Below are 19,981 nucleotides of genomic sequence, written 5' to 3'. Positions count from 1 at the left end.
TCAGCCCCTTCCCGCCTCCGCCCCTCAGGCGCACCTCGCGCTCTGCGCACGCGCAGCCCGGGGTGCCAGGGCGGGGTGGGGCGGGACCAGGCACGTGCGCGGCGGGGGCGGTGCCGGTACCGGGGGAGGCGGGGCCCGGCCCGCAGCGCGTCACGGCCCCGCCCGGCCCGACATTGGCCGGGGCGAGGGAGGGAGCGGGGCCGCGCCGGGCCCCGGCGTGTCGCAGCCAAAGCGTCCCGGCCGGCCCCCGCCGCCCCCGCGCCGCGCGTTCCGCCCTCAGCGTGGAGCCGAGCTCGGCGGGCCGCGGGCTGCCGCCGCCGCTGCCATGCGGAGGGGAGGCGGCGGCAGCAGCGGGAGGGGGTGACTCCTCGGCCCTGCCCCCTCCATGAGACTGTGGCTGGCCTGGCTGTGCTGCTACACCCTGTTCCTGTGGGCGCTGAGGAGGAGGATGTGGTCTGGCCCTGCCAGGTACCTGAGGAGCCCTTTATCCAGGTCTCTGTACGCCAACGTGATGGGCAGCCACGGGCAGCCCGCCCCGGGCGCCAGGGAGAGCCACCAGGTACGGCCCCTGAGGCAGCCCCCTTCCCTTCCCCTTCCCTTCCCCCCTCCCTCCCCACGGCCGGGACAGCCGCGATTCCCTCGGTTTGAGGGCGTCCTGAGGGGGCCCCGGGCCGGGCAGCGCCCGCCTGGGCCAGACAAAGAGAGGCGACGGCCGGGGCCTCCCGGCGAGAAAGTTGGGGTCGGCCTGAAGCGCCGGGGAGGCGGGGGGAGGCAGGCCGGGCTGCCGCTCGGTGCCGGCCACGGCGGGGCTGGGAGGCCGGCCCGGTGTCCCGAGAGCGGTACCGCGTCAGGCTGGGGTCAGGCTGCCCCCGGGGGCTGAAACCTCCGCTCTGCTCCTCGTCCCGCTGTGCTCTGGGGGTAACGGCGCTTGGGCGAGGTCTGCAGGTGGTGCTGCCTGGGTGGCACCATGAGCACGGGGGTGGTTGGTTAATGCCGGTGTGTCTGGAGGAAAATAACCTGAACCGGTCGCAAAAAGGGAGCAGCTGGGAAGCTGCTGAGCTCACAGAGGCCTTGGGATGGTAGGAGGTGGTAGGCTAGAAACGGGTTTGCAGCGTGATACAACTGCACCGAGAGGTTGGTGCTGTACTTGGGCAGCGTAGGGACGTGGGGCAGTGCTCTGTGGAGCTGTTAGGTGCTGGGCAGTGCCTTGGGGATACGACTGCCTATGTTCTGATCTGTGCTGCTGAAAACCTGGCAGGAGCTTAGGAAAGCTAATAAAAATGTTGTACAAAGGAAAAAAATAGAAGTATACGTTGAAGTTCTCCGAGTTGAGGAGAAGTTCTCCACTTCTGAAGTGTTTTTTTTTTTTTAGTGCTCTGGTTGGATGCTGACTGACAATTTTGCTACCAAGCGACCGTATTACTGGGGTTTAATGAATATGGTCTGCATTTGGATCATTCACTACATATGTAGAATGACAGAAATGGAATTTAGATTTACAGAAGAAAACACGTTTCTGCTGAACAAATGAAATTTGCAGATCTTTTCTGTTGTTAAAGACTGCACTAGAAAGACAAGTAAATCAAAATATTGCTATGGAGATGACTGTCATTCACAGGTAAATTGTCTGCAGTGTAGTCTACACTTGTAATTTACTGGATCTGGATTTTAATTCTAATGTATTGATCCTTTAGTAAGTTTAGCGAGACAGCTTGTGAGATTACTCATAAGTAAGGATTATATTAGGAGGCCCTGGGTACTTGCACTCTGCAGTTTTACTAATGTTGTTAGTTTTGCATAAGTTAGTTACTTTTTTTTTTCTTTTTACTAATATTAGGCGAGAGTTGTCAATATTTTTTATTATATATCCTTAGATTTCTCTTCAGATTTCTTAGTCCTGTAGCTTCTCTACTGTTGCACTATGTCAGATTGATGAACTTTCTGTCACGAAACTCGTGTCATGAAAGGAGCTCTTCGTATATTGGATGTGGGGAAAAACAAAAGCAATCTCTGTTTTGAGGAATTAGTTCCAGAATAAAACTGTTTTTCACCACTTCTGTTATTTGGAAATTGGATTGTTTTTATCCAGTGTGTTTTTTTCCTTACAGTTTCTGTCATTTCTAATATTTTCTGGTGTTACATAGATAGTTGCACATGTTTTAGCCAATAAGCTTAATGGCAGACTTAACCATAAAGAAGAAATTAGAGGAGGGCTTCAAACAATGACTGATTTCTGGAAATAAGCTTCTCTTCTCACAGTTGTCACTGTTATGCCCCTGCTTATGTCAACATATATTACAGTTTGGAAGTTTTAAGGACAGGAATTGTAGAGCAGCTGGTTTCCTTGGTGAGACTGCAGGTAACAGAGTTCATTGCAGAACCAAGGTTTATGAGCTTGAGTATGGCAGATGTGTAGCGGTATTGCGTATGGGTCAAAGTCCATGTTTACTGCAGCTCTGATATTTAGATACATTTTCTTCTCTATTGAAAATGGCAATGCAAGGAGGCACTCCACAAGTGCCTGCTGTAGCTAGGCAGCAGCCTCCCAAATCACTGCTGCAGCTGACACCCATCCCTGCCTGCTCCTCAGCTCTGTGGTTCACTTCTGCCAGCTCTTGAAACTGGTTTCTAGAGATGGATGGGCAAAGTATTCTGGCTGCTGCTTTAGTGCTTTTTAACAGTTTGCTAAGGATCCTTTTCGAGACTTGCTGGTCCGTGCTGGTTCATTCAACTAGCACTGTGCCACAGTGAGAAAAGACCCAAACTGGTAAATCAGCAGTCTTGAGGGTCTCAGTGCCAGGCTCCATCGTGTGGTGCAGGGTTGCTCAAACTCTGGGTTTTGGAGGAAATGAACACTTGTGCTACCTACAAGCGTGCTTGAAAGTACTGCTGAGGGCCTGATTCTGCAACAAACTTGGCCAGTGTGAAAGTGGTTTTCAAACTAGACCTAAAAAGGTGTGTGTTTGTTCCTCTGCTGAAGGGTCTTGAAACACCTTCCTACTTTGGTACTGTTTGATGGAGCCCCTGTTAATGAATCCAGCATGTAATGGCCTTCTTGCAGCTGCCTGCTCCCCTCTGCTTGCTGGCACTGGTATTGGGACACAGCAGGATACTGGGCTGAGAAACCTGTGCCGTTATTATTCATGCTACAGCAGTGACTGGAAGTCCCATTGTGCTGCTGAGCACTATAAACGTGCATTAACTGACTGTTCCCTCCCAACAAGGTGCAACAAATGTGAAGGGAACAGGACATAAGCGTATTTTGTGTAGTATGATTGTAGAGATGATTTTAGGCACTTAATTTTGCACACTTGCCCCAGCTGACCATTAGCTGTCCTGCATGCATTTTGATAAGATTCTGTTGAAACTCTCCATGCCTTTCTAAGATGCTTGTGACTCTATCTGCACCATGAACACTTGCAGCCAGATTGGGAACATCATTGCAAGATCTAAGGGGATGGTAGTAAATATTAGCTATAGGCAATAATTGTTGATATTAGAATATAGAATGGCATTAGAAATTATGTAAGAAGGGCTGTCAATAACTCTGCATGAGTATAAGAGAATGTAAAATAATAGCAATGTTCTTAATTAAAATTATGTTTAAAACTTTTTTGTAACTTCAGCATATTGAGTGAATGGGTTTTTAGCTTGGCATTGCAATGTAGCAATGAGCAACCTTTTAAATTTTATACTCCATGCTGGCATTCTGGAAAGCTGCAGCATTAGAGGTGGAAGTGCGTAAGGTGGGCATGAGGGTTCTAAACTTCAGAATTTTTATAGGTCTGTTTTGTTCTGCACGAGTCCCGTGCATTTAAAATAATGTAAGCCAGATGTTAAAGTTTAGATGTGCCTTACACATGGACTATTAGGACATTGTTTATTACTTTACCAGCTAGATTTGATAGCAAGAAGCATCCTTTTCTTCAGAATGAGCTAGATAGTAGCTGGCATCTCAGATTTGGTGTAGTTTGTATAGGAGTGGTTATTGCCAAGTAGCATGAGGTGAAAGGAGCCATGAACCCATTTTAACTTGGGCTTCATATTCTACAAATCTAAAAGTATAGAACTGTCCTTCAGCTGATACTATTGACTTCTTCAATATGTGAACCTGATTACTTTTTTAGTAGAGTTGATGGGAGAAAGCTCCTTAGACAAAATTGTTTTGAAAGACTTGTGGACCTGCTTGTTGGGTACTGGTAAGTGATGAAATGTAGTCCAGCAGTGATACATGACAGAAAAGCTGTTTAAAGTATAGATTGGATTTTCTATCTAGCTATTTTCCTGGAAAAAATATTGCAAATGTACTTCCTGATTTCTTTTCAGGGGATGTGACAGGTTCAGAATGAGTTTGAAGACATAAAACAAGGTTATCCAAATTCATACTATTTTACCCATTTCGTGGTGTTCCCTAGAGGACTTGTGTTTGCTTTCTAGGGTAGTTGCTTTGTAAAATTCTTCAAAGTACAGGGTATTGTGTAAGACAAAATATAAGTGTTACTTCTAGTGAGTAATCTGTCCTCAACTGATTATAGTTCCAATCTAAGTTAAATTAATCCTGAAGCTGGTTTAAAAATCTGTAGGGAAAACTAAATTTTGATATTTACAGAAATTGATATGAGTTTTCTGTGTGTTTTGTTTCTTTTTAACCACTTCTATTTTTAAATTGCTGCTGAACATTTTAATAATACTTTGTTTCTTTCTCTAGTGGTATGTCTGCAACACAGAGCAGTTGTCTGAATCCCTTCAGCCTATTTTTGTCCAGAGTTACCTTGACCAAGGAACACAGATCTTCCTAAACAACAGCATTGAAAAATCAGGCTGGCTGTTTATCCAGCTCTATCACTCTTTTGTGTCCTCAATTTTTAGCCTTTTTATGTCTAGAACATCTATCAATGGGTAAGTGAAAAGTCAATCTTGGGTAAACTAAATATGTTTTGAATTTTTTTCAGGTGTTCATCCCTATTCCTTGATCTGCCGGTTTTGTTAAATGTCTACAGTTTTCACTTTGCCAGTCTAATAGATCTGCAAAGCCCTGTTTTGCTCTTCCCTTAAACCTTCTTAATTAACGCCATTTCCACATTTACAGTATGAGCAGGGCAGAGGGTGTTTTTGCAATTAATAACAGTCAGAGGATTCTATATGTATTTTATAACCATTACTTGTCTTATTCCAGAGAATACTCAGAAAGAATTTGAGAATATTCTCTTCGTGTTAGATGTTTCCTTCTTCCCTGTTTTTCTTCCTCCTTGCTCTTTTCTTTATCTACTGCCATATCTATAGCATGTGCTGTTGTGATTGTCCTTGTAGAAGGTGGCTGTGTCCAGTCAGTTCAGTATTACGCCTAAAGTTTGAGTCCATATGTGCTGCAAAACTAGGCAGACTGCTACACAGTACAGAAGTTGCTGAGTGTTGTGTCTTATAACATTGATGTGGAATGGAGTTCTCTCCTTTCTCTTATTCTTTAAAACTAAATTTCCCCCCAGTTTGTGTGTAAGCTGTACTTGAACAGGTAGCTTCTGATGTGGCATGTTTGATGAAACATCAATAAGGTGGGAATAGAGAAGTTATAAAACATGATTCTCCTACTGTTACTCATTGGTCTCATCTGCCATTGGCTGCAGGGGAGTTCAGCTGTTCAGAAGTGATCTTGTATGTTTTCCCAAGAAGTCATTGCCTTTTCTGGTTACTTCTCTTTTGGTCATTCAGACATATGTTTACCAGTTTTAACTCTATGAATAATGCCTTTTGTTACATTTACCTCACTTCTCCACCATCCCCACCTCTGCACCTGCTGCATACTTAGATGCAGTCTGATTTGAGGATAGTGGCTGGCTGCTAAGGCTAGGAAAATAATCTTTCTATTTTCTAACCAGATGTCTTAGTGAGCTTTCCTGTGGTGTTTTTAGTTGCTTGTAGCTTTATATAAAGGTTTCTTTGGTCTCCTTTTCTTCCTTTCTCTTCCTGTTTTTTTTTTTTTTTTTTTTTTTTTTCTTTTTCAAAGGCTCTCCAGCACTTTGAGTTACACCTCGTAGTGCTGTTAGGCATAATAGCCATGAGCCAATTAGACAGTGTGGTCTGACACAAGTGTGCTGCAAAGGGGTTGTACTTAAATTGGCTGTATTCTGTTTATTTTTTATATATATTTAACATCTTGCATTAGATTCTTCTATATAACTTCGAATATTTTTTGTAGTTGCTGGTTTTGTTTTTAATAGTTGATCTTTCTTAGGCCTCTTATTTTTTCAGATTTTTTATTCTTTCATGCTTTTTCTGTTTACCTTTTTTCCCCCTTGGTCATAAAAGAAATCTGTAGATTGTATTTTTTAAATTTAACCTGCTATCCAACATTGGTTTAAATGATTTTATTTTTTTTTTATCTACCTCTAGTCTGTCACTGACCAGTTCTTTCTTCCTCTTCTTGTTCTGCTAACTTTCATCTTCTGCTATGACAGCTGAAATCTGTCACTGTGTAGTCTTCAAACAGTTACAGGCGGGTATGTCATTAACTTGATCCATAAAGAATCCAGCTGTCACCTCTACCCAATTCCTTAATGAGTTGTCTATTTTTTTATTCGACAGCTCTCGTGTTAAATGCAGAAGGACCTGCAGATAGCAGCAAAAGCCATTGTAACATACAATTAAAAAGTCATCTCTTTTGCCACTCCAGCAATGTTATCCCCATTCTTTCTTTAAATCTCTTCCCTGGCTTCCCTCCTAGTTCCACATCCCATTCCTCATTTATTGTGCATACTTCTGTCTGCAGCCATTTTATTTCCTCTGCTCTCTCCTTTTTTTTTTTTTTTTTTTTTTTTTTTTAAGGTAAGTGGGAGAGATTCAAATCTGCAAATGTGACAAATAAAGCTTGGCCTTTCTCTTTCTGTCTTTCTCTCCCCCCTCTCTGCTTTTTTTGTGTGTGTGATCATCTTGCGCTGCACTCCACAATCCCTTCCTTTCCTGACCAATTCCTCTTGAAGTCTTAGGCACTATAACTGCATGTAGCTATGTGGTGGATCTCTGACAAGTGGAAGGCAAGTTGAACTGGATTTAAAATTTATCTGAGCATTGACCTTGTCTGTTTTGTGTGACTGATTGCTGCCAAAGCGCATTCTAAATTACTTCATTGTCCTTGTTAAAGTTTGTATGAAATTGGACATTTCTCATCTTTACCTTTCAGGCTGCTGGGAAGGGGCTCGATGTTTGTGTTTTCCCCAGAACAATTTCAAAGACTGCTTAAAATAAATCCAGAATGGAAATCCCACAGACTTCTTGATTTAGGGGCTGGGGATGGAGAAGTTACTAAAGTCATGAGTCCTCACTTTGAAGAAATCTATGCCACAGAGTTGTCTGAAACTATGATATGGCAGCTTCAGAAGAAGAAATACAGGTATTGTACTGAATATTTCCTACATCGTGTATTTCAGAGATTACAGCAAAATCATCTTTGTATATTTTATGAATGTTCAGTGTTTTCAGTCAATTCTTATGTTTGATCATTATGGAAAGAACTGACCTGTACAAAACAGGGAGAGTGAACACATCTGATATTCCTTGTTATCAGGACTTTTGCTATGCTTTTGTTCCTTGTTACCAGTTAAGGCAGAATCGGCAACAACTGTGTTGAAGTCTTTCTTCATAGTTTGCTTAAATTGCTTTAATCAAGACAGTTAGGAAGACAAAATTCAGATACTGATGAATGAACAGTACAAAATTGCAAGAGGAAGGAAAGCGACTGCAAAGAAAGCAAGTTGAATCCTGATAATAGACGCAGATTATTCAGGTATCTCTAATGACTAGGAAAGGAGTGCTCATGGATTACTGTGTAAAGAATCTTTTATTCTAGTTATGCTTAGCTACTGCTTTTAAGACTGAAGAATATTTAGTAACAAAAACCTCAACACTTTCAGAACTTTGTGCACTGGTCACAGCTCCTGGAGGTTCTTTCAGTCTTGTTGAGTAATGGCTAGTATATGGGGTACTGTCTCCCTAGACTGGAACCCAAAGAATGAAGGAGTTGTGGATGTCTTTTCTTAACGCGTCCTTGAATGGAAAACCCAGCAACTGGGTTTGCACACAAAAAGGTCAGAGTGGATAAAATGCTGCAAGCCATTAATACATTTCAGCTTCGTTTTTCCTTGCTGTATATTCACTTTTACTCTAGAACATCACACTTTTATAATACCTTGGCTTTTTTTTTTTTTTTTTTTTTTTTTTTACCCTTACTGCCTGAAGTTTGTAAGGCAATATTCATCCACACCTTTATATGTAACCATGCCTATTGATTAGTTTTTCTTTTCCAGAAGACTAGAAAAACCATGTCTGCTTTTCCTCATTACCTAGTTGGCTGACCTTACTTGCACTATGAACACATCTGTAGGGAATTTTTATCCTCGGTGGGTCTCAAAACTCAGCTCTGTATCTTTCTCTCTGTTTGTAGGGTGCTTGGTATAAATGAATGGCAGAACACAGGATTTCAGTATGATGTTATCAGCTGTTTGAATTTGCTGGATCGTTGTGATCAGCCACTGACTGTATTAAAAGATATTAGGAGTGTACTGGAGCCAACTAGAGGCAGAGTCATTCTAGCATTGGTTCTGCCATTTCACCCATATGTGGAAAATGGTAAGTACACAGATTAATAGCTATTCACACAAGTAAAGAAAGCTTTTGTAGGTTGTAGCATCCTGAATTAAATGTTTTCGTAAATAATTGACGTATGTAAATGTGTCTTACAAATAGCTTCTAGGGTGCATGTTCAGAAGTATGAAATCATAGGTAAATAGGCCACACGAGGTAAGATGTTTTCTTAATTCCCCACCATACATTGTTGGCACCAACAGAAAGCTCAGATATTGAAGTTACATATCCTGTTCTGCAGGTTGCCACATTTGAGCTGTGTTGGAGCAACATGGGAAAACTGATCTCTGATTAGGGCCCTCTGCTGCCTTCATATAGGTAACCCCAGTTGTCTTTAGCGACCATTGAACAAATCCATCAGAACTGTCTGTAATACGGAATGGAGCAGCTTAGCTCAAACTGTTTCAAGTGTTCCAGATGAACTACACCTAAAAATTCATAGGATGATAATGTTCACTGTCCAATATGAGATCGCAGAATAAAATATAGACCCTTACTAATACTAATACCAACCATTATTATTATTTTATTAGTAACTGGGAAAAAAAAAGTCGAATTAAGTGCTAAAATTCATCTATTTCCTGTAGTTGCATTTTAAAGAAATACATGAGAGACTTTTCAAATGAATCTTTCCTTATGACTAAACCTCAAAAGAGATTAAAAACTTTTTTAGATGCCTGTGATTGTGGGGGTTCAGGTTGAGGCACCCTAAAGGTGATTTGAGTTGTAGAAGGCTGGTGTTCATCAGTCATTCTTTGGATGCTGCCTGTCCTTGACTTGTCAATGGAAAGGCACATGTGCACAGAAAATACAAAACTAATAACCTTAATATTCTGGAAATTGTAAATGCAATCAAAATGAAACTATTTTTCTCTTTTTATATGCAAATAGTATTTTTTGGGGGGGGCAGGGAGGGAGGACACCACAAAAAGAGCTTTAAGTGTAAAAATGAATGGTGTCAGTTGAAGAATGCCTTAAAATACAGTATTTGAGCATATAATTTTGTAGCTATTCTAAAAAGTAGTATGTCTTAAATGAGATGGAGGGTTGACTTAAGCACCTGTATGGTATTTCCAAGCACATTTGGTTACAACATCCTATTGCTGTAATGTGGAACAATTTGATTTCCTTTCTTTAAAATTCCATATAACAGCCATGTCTTGCTTGACTTTCATCAGCATGTTAGAAGCAAAAATTGAGAAGTGATCTGGGTGTCTGTTTAATTTGTGTGACTTCAAAGCTGTGTATCATGGTGTTTTGCAATCACTGTTGCACACAGCATCTACTTTTCTACGTGTTGTTCGGTAACCATGTGATAGGCCACATGCTACTTCCTTGCTCAACAGGAGGTGGGGAAATTAAGGAAGAAAAAACTGTTCCAGGTCCATTTGTATCTGTCGCTAACTGCCTATGTCATACTGGGAAAAGAATAGGATATTAAATTTAAAAATCCCGGCGGAATAGAAACCTGTCCTTTGATTGTTGAACTCAAAACAGATTTCATCTTCCAACAAGTAGGAATGACTAAGATGTCTTGTAAACCAAAGTCAGACTCTAGTTTGTGCTGGCGACCTGTAAACGATTAGTCACTTTCTTTAAGACAGCTTTGTTTCCTTTGCTTTTTGTAAGTCTCAGCTAGCGCAGTGATGTTCTTTTTTTCTTTTTTTCTTTTTTTTTTTTTCTGATCTGTAGGGTATGACAGTAGCTTTAGTATGCTTGTATCAGTTGAGGCTGTTCCAGTTAGTAAATATCTACTGTAACTTCAAACATACTCAGTTTGTCTGTTTATTACTGATGTGGATATGGGCCCATATAAACATCTCTAGACAGTGCGAGTTACCACATGCACAAGTTAGTGTCATTCCACTAAAGCTTTCCTGCTTAAGATCTTTTCAGTTATACTCTAAAGAAATAGTGAGCTGCCAGACTGTCTTATAACTCCTTATATCAGCTAATTAAAAAGTCTGGACCTGCCTGGTGAAACTTCTGAATTTTAGAGAGGGCAATAAATGGAGAAGGAATTAGGAAGGTAAGGTGTTTGATCGGTGTATAGATCAGTTTTTAGAACTGGAGACCTAAAGATAAATTTAAATCAAAACATCTAATTTAGTGGGAAGGTAATTGTAGAAACCCTCAGTGTGATCAGTATAAAGCCTGCTCTAAGAGAACAAAGCAAGGTGGAGTAGGAGGTATAATTTGTTTCTGTGTTCCTGGAATTACAGTGACACCTAGAGTCCAAAGTAGCCTAATCACAAATTAAGCTCTCCAGAGGAGCTTTGTTTTCACTGTATAGAACAACAAGTAAATGCACTTCCTGTGCATTTCTAAATTTGTCAAGCCATACAAATCATGTGGTATCATAATAAAACATGTTATGGGCACCCCCTAGGTGATTATAAAATATTTTATATTTCCTAATATAGACAGTGTGTGTCTGTGCGTGTGTATGTATATGAAGGCAATATTAGATAATCAGTCTGGATTGTGACATTTTCTTTTTGAGCATATTAATGTTTCTATGATTGAATAACATGTATAAGAAGAGGAAGGTGCATTTTTCATCATCCTGAAGTATTTAGTAGTAAATTGAGCTGGAAACAGTACTAGATGGACCCTTACTTTGCCTGATTTTTTCAGTTCTCATGTCACTGAAATGCAAAATGTGGCTTCAGTTGCTAAACAAAGCCTTGCTTTATTTAAAGGATGACAAAAGATTTAACTGTTCCTTAGCAGGGAGAATGCCTGATACCAACAGGTCTCTTCTGAAAGTGCTGATTTGTAGATTGGCTAGGTAATAACTTCTCAGTGTACTTCCGGTTTTGTGCCTGTATCCATTTTGATCAGGCACACAAAAGCAAAAGTTGGTGCTACAAGTAACCCTGACTTTGGATGGTAGGATTGGAAGAAAGGGGTTTTCTGTCTAGCAGTTGAATTTTAATGTTGCAGGAGTAACCTTTTCATGACCACCACTTTGCTTTCCTCAGTAGGCTAGGATGAGGTTCCCAACCCAAATGAGCATTACAATGAGAGTACATGCATTTATATAATCTTTTTTTCTTCTTGCCTATCCATAGAATATGTATGTTTTGCTGTTTAAGCTGCTGTAAGACTCCATAAGTCTTGATCTATATATCCATTATAACTAACATGACTGAAAACAGAATTTCACCAAGTTTATTTTCTAATGGTGTTGATTAATGTACATCTTACACAACTGTTTTAATTTGCATACAAGAAATACATGTAAATTCATGCTGAATGGGAAATAATGTGTAACATAGGTCATCAACATCAAGTGCATTGAACATTGTCTCTTTAGAAAACGCTGTGAAGAACACTGTCCTGTAAGGTTTTCTCCTTTCTTTTTAAAGCACAGTAAGTCTGTGAAGAAGCTTAACTTCTTCATCTGCCTCTTTGGTTACACTAAAAATGTCCAACAAATTGGAAATGCAGCACATACTCATCTGTTCTGGTACACAGTGTCATCGTCCAGATGATCCTAGGGGGAAAAAGAAATGTGGAAATGTTTACTCATTGATGCAAATGTTTGTTGTTATCATTTTTAAAGGCAATACTTTTTTGAGGCAAATTCCGTCTCTTTATAGTTTCAATATACTCCTTCCCTCCCTACTTATCTAATTCCATTTGTCTGTGTGGCACCTGCAGGATTCCAAACATGTTTCCTTTCCTTTTGGCTTCTCCTAATCTTCAAAGAGCACAGAGGCAGTAAAACAATACCTCTTATTTTCACTATGTTTTTATCTGTCACTTAAACCAAGGACCAGGTCAGCAGGGACTTGAAGCCTTTAAAGGGATAATTATAGAGGAAATCAGTTGGCAGTACAGAGGTGAATAAACTAAAAATGTTTAGAGGAGGAGTGTTTGACTTTGTATTCTGTTTCTTTTTCTTTCTCATCACATCTCTGAAATAGTGCAGCATAAGCTTAGAATGTGAAAGAATTTTTAATGTTTCTCTAGAGAAACAGATTTTTTTTTTTGAAGGATGATTTTGAAGCTCTTTTCACTGCTTGCACATACACATGATTTCTAAAATTTTCTGTAACTTACCTGGCATATGCAAAATTCCTGTCAAATAGTTACTGAAGATTTACTGGCCTAAGGTTGCAACGATGAAATAAGCTGTGTGGTTTTATCCAGTGTGTTGAATACTTAGCTACAGAAGTTTGTGTGTGTGGGGAAATAACTGTAAGAATGTTGTAGAGTTTGCTGAAAATGTTTTGTTATGCTTCTGTCATCGTACTCTTCTGGACTACGGGAACGAGAGGAACTACAATTGAAATATTTTCATGAATGAGCTCTAATAGGTTTGTGTTTTATCAAACAGTCCAGAACAACATGCTGAAACCTCTTCTTGGCCAAATACAAACTTAAAGGGGCTTTGTGAAGTGTACATACACACATTTTTTAACATATATGAAAAGTACAGTGTGTATATACATTCATTTGATTGTGTATATATATATGTAAGAGCATATAACGTATTGGCATCGTGAGCATCTCTGATACAAAACCGTCTTGCTTTATATTTTATTTTTCCCTAGAAAGGATGCCTAACTTGAGTGCTGGTACTGTAGGCCTTTCATGACATGAAACTTTGTGTCCATCTGGGAGGAAAAGAATTTTTATTCCCAGACAACATACTGGTCCTGGTTCTAGCCTTATTGGAACTAAGAAATGTTGGATAGCTTAGAAAATAGAAGCTTTCTTTTTCTGAACTTGCAGACACTACATATACGGGAATATCATCATCTGTGCTCTTATATTACAGATCACGTGAGTGTGTTTCTGCATAATGTGAAGATGTGTATCTGTCCCAGGAAAAAAGTTCCTGTAAACTGTCGTGATCTATTCTTGATCATGTAGAATCTGTGACTATTGTGCAGAATACTTTTTTTTTTTTAAGACCTTTATCAACTTTAAATAAGAAAAAAAAATCTAGTTCCAGAGGAAACAAATGGTAAATTCTTAAAAACTGTGAGTTCCTCTCTTCCCCCATTTTTTAACCCATACCAGTAGAAACTTACAGGCTGTCGGGAGTGCTCAGCGTACCTCTGCTTTTGAAGTTCTTGGGCAATTGCTTGAAAAATTTTTCGTCCGCTAGTGATTTTCTGCAAATTATGTAAAATATGTTAGCTTAGTATTACGTTTGAGGTTGGGAGAAGCATCTTTTTTAGAATCTTTTTGTAATTCTGATCTTTTTTTTTTTTTTTTTTTTGCTTATGTATGTCTGTGGGAAATTTACTGAATAATGCTTTAGGACCATATAGTTAGTCAGTCAGAAGGGTTTAAGTTGCATTAATATTACATCTCTTAACGTATATACCTTCTTTAATAGATATTTAAATACTATGGATATTTTTCTTTAATTTAAGGAATTATGGCAATAAATGGTCTAAATAGACTTTTAAACTAGGGGTTTACCTGAATGCCCCATTTGAACAAATAATAATAAAAAAAAAAAATCAATATTGAAGAGTTATTCTAAAAAAGAGTTCAAACAAAATTTTCTTGCAAGCAAAACCTAAAGGAAACTGCGTGTAAAGGACGATCCTTAGGTAGATTTGACTTTATCCTGTATCCAGATAGTTACAAATTAACTGATTAGTTAAACATGAGGTAAATGTAAAATCATTAACCAGCTCTGTACAAATCTGAACCGAAGCCTTAACAGCTGTATGTGTCCCTTTAACTGAGTCATCAATTAATCACAAAATTGGTATCAGATATATACTTTAAAAAAAAAAAAAAAAAGAAGGTTCTGAATTACAGATACAGCAAAGTGATAACGTACGCAGTTCTCTGTCCTCTGGTCTTCATTTCCACTTTTACTTAGCAGCTTTGGTTTTAACTAGAAGGAGGAAGGGAAAAAAAGTTTGAAACAACATGATATAGCAACAGCTAAAGTAGCAGAATAGTTTAGTCTTGCCCTGTTACAGTGGAAAAGAGTCTGTAGATAAGTAGATACTAGGTCAGCTTATACCATTGGAAAAAAAATCAGGCATTTAAGGCCTTTTTCATCTTCTGGTAGTAGATGTTGCGCATATCCATATCTTTGCTTTGAGTACAATAGAACTTGCCTGAAGCTACCTAGTTGTCAAAAATAAACCAATTTACATCGTAAATACCAGGTTTTCTCCTGAAAAAAGGCATGATTAATTCTTTCTACTATATGACTTCGGGTAGCTTAAAGAAAACAAAACAACATCAAAAATGAGTGTCTTGTCTTTATATTTAGACAGCTATCACTGCAGCAAAGAGCCATTTACCGTGTCATACCACACAGGACTGCAAGTCCTTATTCTCATGTCAAAGTAGTTATTTAAAGATTCCAGTTGCAGCTTGGGGTGTTTGTTTTTAACTAAATACAATTTTGTTCTAGAAAAAAATAAAAATCTGGTATTTATATAATTTTAACTGCGTGCATTCTATTGTTTGTTTCCTATATCCATAAAATTTCTCCAAGTCTCTGATACTTCTAAATCTTTTACCACTGTCTATCTTCTGTACATGTACAGTATATGAATACAGTTTCATTATACAAGCAAAGTCAGATTGCAGTAACTTTGCATCTTATAAATATTTTGACATTAAATTATTTTACTTTTAATGGAAGCTAATCCACAAAGTTTATGACTGCAATGGTAATTTATAACTTTGCTTTTTGAGTGTGCCTTGACAGATCCAGTATCCAAGCTGCTGATTAATACACTTGGTATAATTTTAGTTTTATAATACTGTTATTTTAGACAAGTTACTTAAAATGTGGTTGCTATTTAGAGTACAGGTATGTGTCTGCAGGTGCGTGCACCATATGAACTTCAACCAAGCATCTCTTTACGACTTAACTGTAGAAGTTATGGAACTAGGACTCTCTTTTATTCTCTTTACAGAGATGCTAAGATTGCTTAAAGTTAAATAATGAACAAAATCAGTTTGAACCTACCTTGTAGACTATAAGGATTGTGAATACAGCAGTGCAGTATAGAAGCAGTAAGGTTGAGATGACAATCATGCAGTTAAATTCTTCAGTGCTATGCCTCTCTGGTCATTAAGTAAGAGTAAGTATTAGAATAATGGACAATTCTGATTCATGTAATTTTCTAAAGACTCTGAATTTCAGCCCCCTTCCGTTGAGGAATTAAAAAAAACTTCATACGCATCAATACTTTTTGATTTAACTTCAGTCTGAATTCCCTAGCAAGATCACTTCTGTTTCTCTGAATGTTTGTCAGGGCAATGAAGACTTCTTATTTTTGTTTATGGAATTACAGGCTTTTGTTCAGGAATACAGTTAGACAGGGAGAATGAATTAATACAGCTGGATTGTTTTCCCTATTTTTTTTTCTATTTTAGCCATGTGAAACTGAAATGTAATTAATGTAGCCTCATTATATTTTAGTTAGAAGGCAAACACTACAGAAGTAGAGAACTAAAACAGTTTGCTCAAGTTGGCACAGTGAATCTCCAGTTCTGAAACCCTGCACTCTGTTGAATGTATTTCTACTAAATGACTGTTTCTTTGCTTCTCATTTTCTGATGATACTTCCTTTCTGACAGCCATTAAGGTCTATAACAATACTCTACACCCTTTATAGATAGTACAGAGCACAACATTTCTTTCTGTTCTAGAATTCTAAAGTAATGACAAGAGCAGTCTAACCAGCAAATGGCATTAAGATGGTTATTCGTAGAATCCCTCCATAGTTTTACAATTAACAGTTTAAGAAACTCATACTACTCCTAATTGCTTTGTTGGTATTTCAGTCTTAAATGCCATTTTTGAGAGTATAATAGAGTATTTGGGAAAGAATTTTCTTTTATGATGATTCATTAAGGATGAATAAACAACTGACCTCTTTTTGTTAGAATGGTTCCACCTCCTGTTTGCTTAGAATGGGGTGAACTTGAATCTGAAAATGCTATTCCACAAAAATAAACAGCACTGTCATTTACAGTCAGATCATTGATCTGAAGTGAAGTGCTATTGTCTGATATTTGTACTTTGAACTTCTGATTATTTGTGCATGTAGGAGTGCACAAATCCTCATGCTTGTTAGTGAAAAAACGAAACCATAGAACTTGAAGCTTGGACGGGGAGCATTCAGGGGCAGAGAAATCACACGGTAGGGACACTGTTTGGGTGGAATATTCAGCTTTCTGATATCTGGGTTGTCTTACAGTGACTTGGCATTTATCTGCTGCACCTGTTGAGAATAAACAATGAGGGCTAGTTAGATAAGCAAGGCATAATCTAGAAAGAAAATAAGCTGCTTATGGTTCATGCTAGAAAAGGTAGGTGGAAAGGGGAAAAAATGTTTTTCAAACTTTGATTTTTTTTTTTTAAGGATGGATAGACAAGGTGGGTGATGTAAATCTAGATGTTCAACGGTATGTCTCCCCAAAGGTTTGTTTCTCCTCTACTCTTCCTGATTTGGGAGTAAAGTGAGACAGCCTGATTGCAGGTGGTGGAAGAGTCGTAAATGGAGACATTTAAAACTTAGCAATTTCATAACATTGATTAGAATTCATAATAGTTCCTGCATATGCCTTCACTTCGTGGTACATACTGACTCTGGGTTTCTAAGGATAACAATATTGCTTGTTAGTTCTGACATTTAAAAATTTGTGTAGAGAAAACAGGAAGTTCAATCAGGGAAGAGAATTCTAATTAAGGAACTGAAATGTTTAATATGACTTGTCTGGGAGAGTTATATGTTTTAAAGTCCTTACTGAAATCTATAATTTAGATACTTTTGATGTGTCTAGTTTTATGCACATAGCTTAGTTATTTAAACAATTGAATGAGGATTATGCAGTGAAAATGAAGGTAGTAGCTTACTAGCATCCTTTCGTCCTTTCTAGAAAGTAAAAAGTTAGAATAAAAATAAACTGAAATCTTTCTTAATCTGTTGCTGATACACAATTGATAAGCCTGTCTACTGCAGACAGTCAATGCTGTCCCTTCGTGGTTTTTCTCACCAAATATTTTATGGACCAAATCCAAGCAGATTCAGTGTCTGTGACTTCTGCGGGAATAAAGTTAAATTCTTTCTCCATCGGATGAACGTCAGAGCCATTCCATAGCAGCTACAGCAACCTGAAGGCTCTAGTAGCGTAACTGTGAAAGACAGTAGGTTGTGCTCTTGCAATTGATCACCTTCTCCTTTCCAGTTAACTTGTGCTATGGTTGACCTTGCAGAGCAGAACACCGTAGCTTCAGTTCATACAGATATTGTCTGCTGGACTTCCTAAACCTTCCTACCAAACAAGCACAGCTGCACTGAAACCATGCTGTTGCTGCTGGGGCACTCTTTACAGGAGAGTGCCATAGGGTTTCACCCAGAAATCATAGATTACATTTCAGAATTATGGAATAAAAAGCATTTACTAAGTCATTTCGTTTGGAAGTTGCATGAAGACAGCAAAAATTAGCTCAATTCGCAGCAAAACTTTTTACTATACTTACAGCTATGTTGCAGATCATAACCACAACATTTTCAATCCTGTAATTTCTATTAGATGAGAAAATACAAGAAGCTTAATGTCTTACCAGCACTGTACAGAATCCAGTTAAATGCCAGCATTAGAATTTTCTGGAAGCTGTTGAAAGATGCCATTTCTTGTATCTGTCTGGAAATGATTCTGCTTGAAGGAAGAGGAACTTATGAAATTTTTGGAGTTGCAGAATGCTCTGTACCACGCGATTTAGAGCTTCCTGTTGAGAAGGGCTTTTACTGTTGTATTTGGCAAACTTGTTAAAGGTACAGACCAAACCAGAAAACATTTCTGTGGTTTGTGGATGACATTACTTTGAAAGTGAGTGAACGCTTCTTACTTTTAAACTTGCAAGTTGTGCCAGGTTACTTTTTTGGATATTACAAATAACATGTTTCCCAACATAATGCATATATTCAGCTTTGTAATTTTATCTGGCCTTAGACTGTTTTTACTGCATCAGCTAGTAAGTGGCCATGACAGCAACAGATTCTGTAGTCATCCCTTATCTAACTAATGTGGTGGTTTCCTAGAAAAGTAACAGCAAATGATAATTTTCAACTTGCTGTCTCTATTTACTGTAACTACCTGAAGCCATCTTTAGCCAGACAGTAGGCATAAAGAAAAAAATGATAATGCTGGAAAATATCTATATTAAATTGTCTGTCCGTCCATGTCTGCTGAACACCAGCCTCAATAAAGGAAGTTACTTTTCAGCCAGTTTTGGAGCTGCTAGTTAAAAACGTAGCCAAAGATAACCTTAAGAAGGAGCCTCTTCTGAACTCTTGGGGAGGGGGGGCTGGGGGAGGAACTTGGGAGAAAAAAAACCTGATCTATCAACAATTCTACAAATGGCTTGTCAACCTCATATTTGGAGTGGAATGGAATATAATGTGTAATATAATTTCTGGAAAAAAAAAGTCTGTTTTATAACTGAAACAATACTCTTTTATTTTCTCAGTAGGTGGCAAGTGGGAAAAACCCTCAGAAGTTTTGGAAATCAAAGGGCATACTTGGGAAGAACAGGTTAATAGCCTGCCAGAAGTTTTCAGTAAAGCTGGTTTTGCCATAGAGGCTTTCACCAGACTGCCATACCTATGTGAAGGTGATATGTATAATGACTACTATGTACTAGATGATGCTGTCTTTGTCCTGAAGCCAGTGTAAGCGTATATGAAGTAAATCTCCAGAATCGGTCCCAAGAAGCAGCCTCTGAAAGAGAGTTTTGATTTACGGTTATGTAAAGGGAGGGAATTTGGGGTATTGCTGTGCTAAATAAATACCATGTAAGAATTTTAAAGGCCAAAATACTAATGTATTTCTTTGTAGTATTTAGGAAAAAAAAGGGTTTTGTTTTATTAAACAGATTCTTCAGTTGAGAATCTTTTTTTTTAACCAGCTCTTAAACCAACAATGCATTCTACAATCCAGCAGCAATGGGGGATACTTTTTTTACACTTACCTGCAACAGGGATCAGATCCAAACTAAAGCAATAGTCCTGATAATGAGGAAACTGATACAATGTGAATTGTTGTTAAAGAAATCAACTGAAATCTGGCAATAAAGTTATCCATTCGGTTCAAACCTTGTTGATTATAAACTGTTGAAATGGATATTCTTCCATGCTAAGTTACTTTATCTCTTACTGTCATTCTTCATGTTTTTATTCATGCTAATAAACTTTTTTGAGATGACTTTTTGCATTAACTTTCGTGTTCTTTTTTGTAACCATAGCCACGCTTGTCCACAGCAGCTGCTGTTTGAGAATTGAACTCCCAGTAGCAGCACAAAGTTGAGTTTATTTAAACAGCATTTAAGTATTGTTTA

The 19,981-nt window shown here is 38.7% G+C and overlaps 2 protein-coding genes across 4 annotated transcripts; one reads left to right on the top strand and one right to left on the bottom strand.

Moving 5' to 3' along the window:
- The first annotated feature begins 281 nt into the window (after nucleotides 1-281).
- METTL9 (methyltransferase like 9) lies at nucleotides 282-19,848 on the top strand. Of its 2 annotated transcripts, none has more exons than XM_032197892.1 (5): nucleotides 282-559; nucleotides 4,709-4,899; nucleotides 7,178-7,387; nucleotides 8,438-8,622; nucleotides 19,118-19,848. In XM_032197892.1, exons 1-5 carry the CDS (start codon nucleotides 386-388, stop codon nucleotides 19,318-19,320), a joined length of 963 nt encoding a protein of 320 aa, XP_032053783.1. In that variant the 5' UTR covers nucleotides 282-385; the 3' UTR covers nucleotides 19,321-19,848. The 2 variants fall into 2 exon arrangements, with proteins under 2 accessions (XP_032053783.1, XP_032053782.1); XM_032197891.1 differs by having other exon boundaries at nucleotides 19,115-19,848.
- Nucleotides 11,790-18,299, bottom strand: IGSF6 (immunoglobulin superfamily member 6). Of its 2 annotated transcripts, none has more exons than XM_032197894.1 (6): nucleotides 18,209-18,299; nucleotides 16,512-16,862; nucleotides 15,602-15,699; nucleotides 14,450-14,506; nucleotides 13,683-13,766; nucleotides 11,790-12,136 (listed from the first exon to the last, which is right to left on the bottom strand). In XM_032197894.1, the coding sequence occupies exons 1-6, from the start codon at nucleotides 18,273-18,275 to the stop codon at nucleotides 12,098-12,100; spliced, it is 696 nt and encodes a 231-aa protein (XP_032053785.1). In that variant the 5' UTR covers nucleotides 18,276-18,299; the 3' UTR covers nucleotides 11,790-12,097. The 2 variants fall into 2 exon arrangements, with proteins under 2 accessions (XP_032053785.1, XP_032053784.1); XM_032197893.1 differs by having other exon boundaries at nucleotides 13,708-13,766.
- Nucleotides 19,849-19,981: the final 133 nt, after the last annotated feature.

This window comes from Aythya fuligula, chromosome 15, assembly GCF_009819795.1.
Source record: "Aythya fuligula isolate bAytFul2 chromosome 15, bAytFul2.pri, whole genome shotgun sequence".
In the NCBI taxonomy this organism is placed as follows: Eukaryota; Metazoa; Chordata; class Aves; order Anseriformes; family Anatidae; genus Aythya; species Aythya fuligula.
Note: the sequence above shows the minus strand (reverse complement) of the source record. Positions and strands in the feature narration are given on the sequence as shown.

Excerpts from the sequence above, each read along its gene's own strand:
- IGSF6 (XM_032197893.1), bottom strand. The coding sequence starts at position 18,275 with ATGGCATCTTTCAACAGCTTCCAGAAAATTCTAATGCTGGCATTTAAC. Across the intron at positions 16,863-18,208 it reads CTGGATTCTGTACAGTGCTG|GTGCAGCAGATAAATGCCAA; the intron begins GTAAGACATTAA and ends TATTCTCAACAG. Across the intron at positions 13,767-14,449 it reads ACCAGAGGACAGAGAACTGC|AAAATCACTAGCGGACGAAA; the intron begins GTACGTTATCAC and ends CATAATTTGCAG.
- METTL9 (XM_032197891.1), top strand. The coding sequence starts at position 386 with ATGAGACTGTGGCTGGCCTGGCTGTGCTGCTACACCCTGTTCCTGTGG. Across the intron at positions 560-4,708 it reads GCGCCAGGGAGAGCCACCAG|TGGTATGTCTGCAACACAGA; the intron begins GTACGGCCCCTG and ends TTCTTTCTCTAG. Across the intron at positions 4,900-7,177 it reads TCTAGAACATCTATCAATGG|GCTGCTGGGAAGGGGCTCGA; the intron begins GTAAGTGAAAAG and ends TTTACCTTTCAG.